This window comes from Benincasa hispida, chromosome 10, assembly GCF_027475165.1.
Source record: "Benincasa hispida cultivar pf3 chromosome 10, pf3_genome.v1.1, whole genome shotgun sequence".
NCBI classification, from domain to species: Eukaryota; Viridiplantae; Streptophyta; class Magnoliopsida; order Cucurbitales; family Cucurbitaceae; genus Benincasa; species Benincasa hispida.
The window spans coordinates 23,504,966-23,511,218 of record NC_143487.1 but is presented as its reverse complement, the minus strand read 5'-3'; the positions used below and the strand labels follow the sequence as shown (position 1 = coordinate 23,511,218).

General features: G+C 29.7%; 1 protein-coding gene across 2 annotated transcripts; it reads left to right on the top strand.

The window, feature by feature from the left end:
- Window positions 1–3,127: 3,127 nt before the first annotated feature.
- Window positions 3,128–6,230, top strand: LOC120087632 (uncharacterized). Of its 2 annotated transcripts, XM_090306148.1 has the most exons (7): window positions 3,214–3,644; window positions 3,840–4,094; window positions 4,193–4,413; window positions 4,531–4,750; window positions 4,994–5,079; window positions 5,163–5,254; window positions 5,364–6,230. In XM_090306148.1, exons 2-7 carry the CDS (start codon window positions 4,005–4,007, stop codon window positions 5,603–5,605), a joined length of 951 nt encoding a protein of 316 aa, XP_090162274.1. In that variant the 5' UTR covers window positions 3,214–3,644; window positions 3,840–4,004; the 3' UTR covers window positions 5,606–6,230. The 2 variants fall into 2 exon arrangements, with proteins under 2 accessions (XP_038900400.1, XP_090162274.1); XM_039044472.2 differs by having other exon boundaries at window positions 3,128–4,094.
- Window positions 6,231–6,253: the final 23 nt, after the last annotated feature.

Sequence of the window (6,253 nt, the reverse complement as noted above, 5' to 3'; positions counted from 1 at the left end):
AATACTTATTTATTTGTCAAAAAGACACATTAATGATATAATAATATAATAAGATGATAATGAATAAAAGGTAAATAAAAATACAAAAAATGATCAAATTTAAATGAAATATATAGTGTATTAGATGATAATATGTATAAAAATATTCCGTAAAATCCTAATTAAAATAAAAAAAATTTAATCCGAATTTAGAATAATAAAAAATGAATAAAATTATATAAAATCTAAAGATGTATTATAAATTAAAATTCAAATGACGAATTATATATTGATTAATTCTGAATATTTTCAAAAAGTGGTTAAATCAAATAAAAACAAATAACTAACTTGAATTGGAGAAAAATAAGAAAGAGATTGGTTTATTATAAATCAATTCATGAAATAGTTATCAAAATCTAATTTTAATATTAAAAATAAATTTAAATTCCAAAAGAGGAAAAAATAGGAAGAGATTGGTTTATTTTAAATCAAGTCATAATTGTAAAGTCATAGCAAAAAAAGTAACTTGTTAAATAAACAACAAGAAAACCAAAATAGATGAAATTTCTTTAAAACAAAAGTTATGGCGATGTATGGAGCAACAATTCAACTTATTATTGTGCAATGGACCATTTTTTAGGAAGTGATATTTCTTTTCTCAAAATATTAAAATAATATAAAAAATAGCATATACAGCTAATTTATTAAGAATGTGAGAAATATACAGCTAATTTATTTAAAATATATGAATAAAAGAAGTTTTAATAATATATGGATATTTCAAATATAAATTTGGTAGAAAAATCGGTATATTTTATTAAGGTGAGATAAATTCGAAGTGTGGTTAAACAGATCTATAATAACAATAAAATATAGAGATTATGTTAATTACATGACCAAATTAGGAGGGTAGTTGTAATATCAACAATTATAATGTTTTCTATTTTGGAATTACCTGGTATTTATAATTTCATCAACAACAAGGCAAGGGCAAATTAGGGATTTAGAAATTTATTGTTGTGCATGTCACATGAGTTGCCATAATTCTTATTTGATGGTTTTGCCATTTTTCGGAATGAAACCTCAAATTCCGCCATACACTCCAATTCCCCGAGTAAAAGAAGAAAGCACAATAAATTTTTAATTCATAAAAGATATATTGATGTGAAAAATAAAAATTTATATATTGAGTTATTTTACTTAGAACTTCAAATTAATAATTGTGTCGATTTAATTTTTAAATTTCATTTGTGATTTTTCTAAAAAATATTTATGAATCAATTTAGAGTTTAGATACTCCATTAGAATTTCATTGGATATTATTGTTGAGGAAATGATATATATAAACTGAATATGCTAGCAAATTGATTACACATCAACTAGATACTATATACAATAATAATGTTCGAACCCATATAATATAACAAGCCTTATGAATTGAAATAACTAAGAATCTCAAGATAGTGTGGAGACGTCGATAGGTTGTTGAGACACACTTCTGATAATGAAGACAATTATTCGCTTTGCATGAATTACAAGAAGACTATAGCAATCATCTTAGCATAATACAATGACTAATTGTGGTAAAACTACAATCTCAAACTACTTCGGATCTAATAGAACTCTTGGATACTTACTCTCGACTCAAAAAAAAAAAAAATGGAGAACTCTTCAATTTAAAATGAGATACAAGAAATAAAAAACAAGTTATTTATAGACTAGCAATTTAGTAACTATAAAAAAACAAAATCAAATCAAATAAATATAAAAAAAATGTATAAATACTAACTCAATTGAGTTGTTATTAGACTAAAATCAAAGGTAACTCATCCAAATTGAAGAAATTATGAATTTAACTTTCATATATGTTAAATTTTTATATGAAAACAACATCTTAATTTGATGTTTTAAATTCGATTTAAGTTTCTAACCATAAATTTAATCTACATAATTAAATATGTTTGAAATATTCCCAGAAGTTTTTAGTTTCTTTCCTTGTAAATATCAAACAAATATTTAATATGTTTATAAGACGTTATTAAATGTTTGTCGAGTAAAAATTATGGAGTCAATTAGATAATAATATTGAATTTATTTTCATATATTCATTTTAATTGCTTGTTTAGGAAGATTACGTGATAATCTTTCTTGCTATTTTAGAAGGATTTTGGGAGAAAACAGTATTTTCCTTAAATGCAATTTTGAGCTAATGAAAGTAAAATAATTACATAGTTAAAATTGATATAATCCAAAATTTTAGGATATAAATTGATTTTTTTCTATATTAATAGACAAGTATTTAATAAAAGTATATGTAATTATATAAGATAGCATTAATTAAATGTTATAGAATTCACTAATAATTTTCAACCATGGTATCATCTAAATCTATGATTAAAAAAAAAAAAAAAAAAAAAAAAAAAAGAGGAAAGGAAAGATTTGAATCTAAAGTGTTGAGCATTTTCTTTTTCCCTACCTATTATTTGTGTATATATAATCTAAATTTAATCTTTCACGTAATATTATTTTATTTTGAATATTTTTTCTTTAAACTAGAAACGTTCTTTGAAAAGTAACTTAAACTTAAATTTCTTAAAAGAATTTATTAAAAAAGTTATGAACGGACATTTATTTACGTTTAAAAATATTTACAGTAATTTTATCATTTAAAATAATTATATATTATATTGAATTAACATTAAAAAATAACCAATCTTGACTTACTCTTCAATTCCAATAAAAATTAAATGAAAAATTTTGTCGAGATGAAAAATCAAATACATTCTGTTTTATAACTTTGCGAACATTCTTACTTCTGATTTTTATTTTTCAAGTTCAACAATTTATGTATGTTGAGATTTAAATTTTAGACCTCTTAATTACTCTTAGTTTTAAGATTGACCCATATTAAAAAATTAAAATGACAAAAAAAAAGTTATGAAAATCAACTAATAAAAAGTTTTTTTTTTCTTTTCCTTTTCATTCTTTAAATTAAATGGAAATGAAATATTCAAAGACCACATGCTCCCTTTGGTTGAAGAAACTGACCAAAGACCCATTAAACTTTACAAAAGAAAATAAGGATGAAGAGAGAGAAGAAAAATAAATAAAATAAAAAGTAAATTAAAAAAGGGGGGGTTGTTAATTGGATGCTGATTACGGGATACGCATTGTTCCATGGATTAGAAAGAGTGGTAAAATACCATAAATGAAATGAAAATCCAATATTCTCACGCCTTCACAATTTTCCTGTTTTAATTCATTCTCTTTCCTCTCTGTACAATCCATCCCCTGTTCTTCCCACTTCAATACACTTCCCTTCCTTCTTCTTTTCTTCTTCAAACTTGTTGAAGATCTCATTTTCTGAGCTTTCGTTTTCTTTTCCCATCTGAGTTGAGTTAGATTTAACTTAAAGATTTAAGAGAGAGAGGCTTGAATTGCTGCGACTGTTTGCGAAAGAAGTGGGGGGTTTTCTTGTTTAATGAACAAAGTTAAAAGAGTCGGTGTTGTTTGTGTTTTGAGTTTCCTTTACGGGTTAGTTAAAACAGCAGAGGAACCCATCACTTTGCTTCCGGGTTTTGGCTTAATTCTCAACTCCAACAGAACGGCTTCGCATTTTACACAGCATTCACAACCAAGTCTCTCCGGATGCATAAACAGAGAGAGTAAGAACCAGAGGAACAAAAAGGAAAATAAAGGAAAAGAGGCAGATTCTAATTTTCCCGTCAAATTTGGTGTTTGAAATCCTAATATTAGAAAATCTTTCACACGTTTTTGGGCTTCATTTTTATCTCATTTTGGATCCTTATTTTTCCCCCAAATCGGAAAAATATTTTATTTTTGTTATTTTTTTTTAAAAGGGAAAAGAAACAAGGTCCGATTATCTCTCTCCCTCTTTCATTTCTGTATCTCTAGTCTTTCTCGGTGCTCTGTTTTTCGGTGTGGTTTCCGGGAATCCTCTCTGCTTTTCAGGGTTGGGGGGAAGACTCTGAAAATTTCGTCTCTCTCCCTCTCCTCCAAAAGTTATGATTCTTGACAAAGGGTCAATGCAATCCAATTTGGGTTGCTTTCTCCATTGTACCACGCCGGTTGTCAATTCCCAATTCTTGCCCAAGGTTTGTACTCGATTCATTCATTCACTTGTTCCCATTTACGCTTTTGATTGATGATCGATGATTTGATTTATTGATCCATCTTTTTTTCTTTTTCTTAGAGTGAGATTAGGAATCTAAATCGTCTATGGCATCCATGGGAGAGAGAGAAGGTTGAATATTTCACCCTCGCCGATCTCTGGAATTGTTACGACGAATGGAGCGCTTATGGTGCTGGTGTTCCCATCGCCGTCAACAACGGCGAGACCCTTGTTCAATATTATGTTCCTTATCTCTCTGCAATCCAAATCTTCACCAGCAATTCCACCGTCAATGGTTTCAGGTACGAATACCCTTCCCTCCCAGATAAAATTCCGTTCACCCATTTGTGATCATCGACCCAGAAACCCCAATTTTATGATTCATTGATCGCTTAAAGAAAAATCCCCCCTTTTTGTAGGGATGAATGCGGTGACAGTGAAACAAGGGATTCGTTCAGTGATTCATGTAGCGATGAGAGTGAAAGTGAAAAATTATGGAGATGGGACGGAAGCTCATCCGAAGAGGGAGGATTCTTAGAGCAAGAAAGCCCTCTACATCTCAGTGACAGATTGGGATATCTTTACTTTCAGTATTTCGAGAGATCAACTCCATACGGAAGAGTTCCATTGATGGATAAGGTAAAACCACCCTTTTTACTTGTCTGGATTGATCCTGTTGTTGAAATTTTTATTATGTTATGAGTAGAAAAACAAAAGAATGGTGTGAAATCATATGGATTTTGTTTATTTATGCTTTTTATGGGTTTGGCATCTACTAAAGAACAAATCCCGAAACTTTATTGACCTTTGAATATGGTTGCTGAATCTGTGCTGTACCCACTTCTATATTCTGGTTCTAAATGGTGGGGCTGTTTATTTTAGATCAATGGATTGGCTCGAAGATACCCTGGGTTGATGACATTGAGAAGCGTCGATCTTTCTCCAGCTAGTTGGATGGCTGTTGCCTGGTCTATTTCTCTTTCTCTCTTTCATTAAATTAAACCCAGATTCTGATTTTTGTGTATTTATATTAAAAGGATTCAACTTTCAGGTACCCAATTTACCATATTCCAATGGGGAGAACCATAAAGGATCTATCAACATGCTTCTTGACTTACCATACACTTTCATCTTCATTTCAAGGTAGAAAAAGTGGCTTTTTTCTTTTTTCTTTTTTCTTTTAGGGAATTAATTAGATTAGAAATGGTATTATTATAATAATAATAATAATAATAATTATATATATATATAGATATGGACGTAGAGGATGAATTTGAGAGTGGAGAAAGGAAGAGAAAAGAAGGAGAAGAGATATCGCTGCCAGCATTTGGTTTAGCCACATACAAGATGCAAGGAAACGTGTGGATTTCTGGTAATTATGGGAGGGACCAAGAAAGAGTTGTGTCTTTATTGAGCGTGGCTGATTCTTGGCTAAAGCAACTCAGGGTCCAGCACCACGATTTCAACTACTTCACTGGCATTCGTCGTGGCTAAAACCAAACACCCCTTTTTTTCTTTTTATTCATTTTTAACCACTCCTTAAAAAAAAAAAAAAAAAAAAAAAAAAAAAAAACCATCCATTTTCCAGGATTTGATCGATTGACCTCTTCTCAAAAAAAAAAAAAAAAAAAACCCCCCCCAAAAAAAAAAACATCCTCCTTTCAGTTGGGGTTTATACCTGCTTTTCTTCTGCACTTTGCATATAGAAAAAGGAAAATTCTTCTTTTCCTTTTTCTTCTTCTTCTTCTTCATCTTCTTTGATTTCTTTTAGAGTGTGACCGAGGATTTTAACTTCATCTCAGCCGCATCCATGCCTGAGTTTTCATGTTTTTTTTTTTTTGTTTTTGTTTTGTTTTGTTTAGTGGTGGGGTGCTTTGTGCATAGAAAACTACTGACTGATTACTACTCATCAGGCTTGTTTAAAGGGAGAGGGAAACAGGACAGATCTTTGAGATCAGAGAGACAGAGAGAGAGAGGGAGAGAGACCAGAGACAGAGAGAGACTTTAGAACTGTCACTAATTGAATCATCAATTGTTATGTTTCTCTGAACTGTTTGATACATTTTCCATTTCACACGAGAAAAAAAAAAAAAAAGGAACGAAACTCCCTTTGAGATGATTGATTGGTTACTCACTCTACCA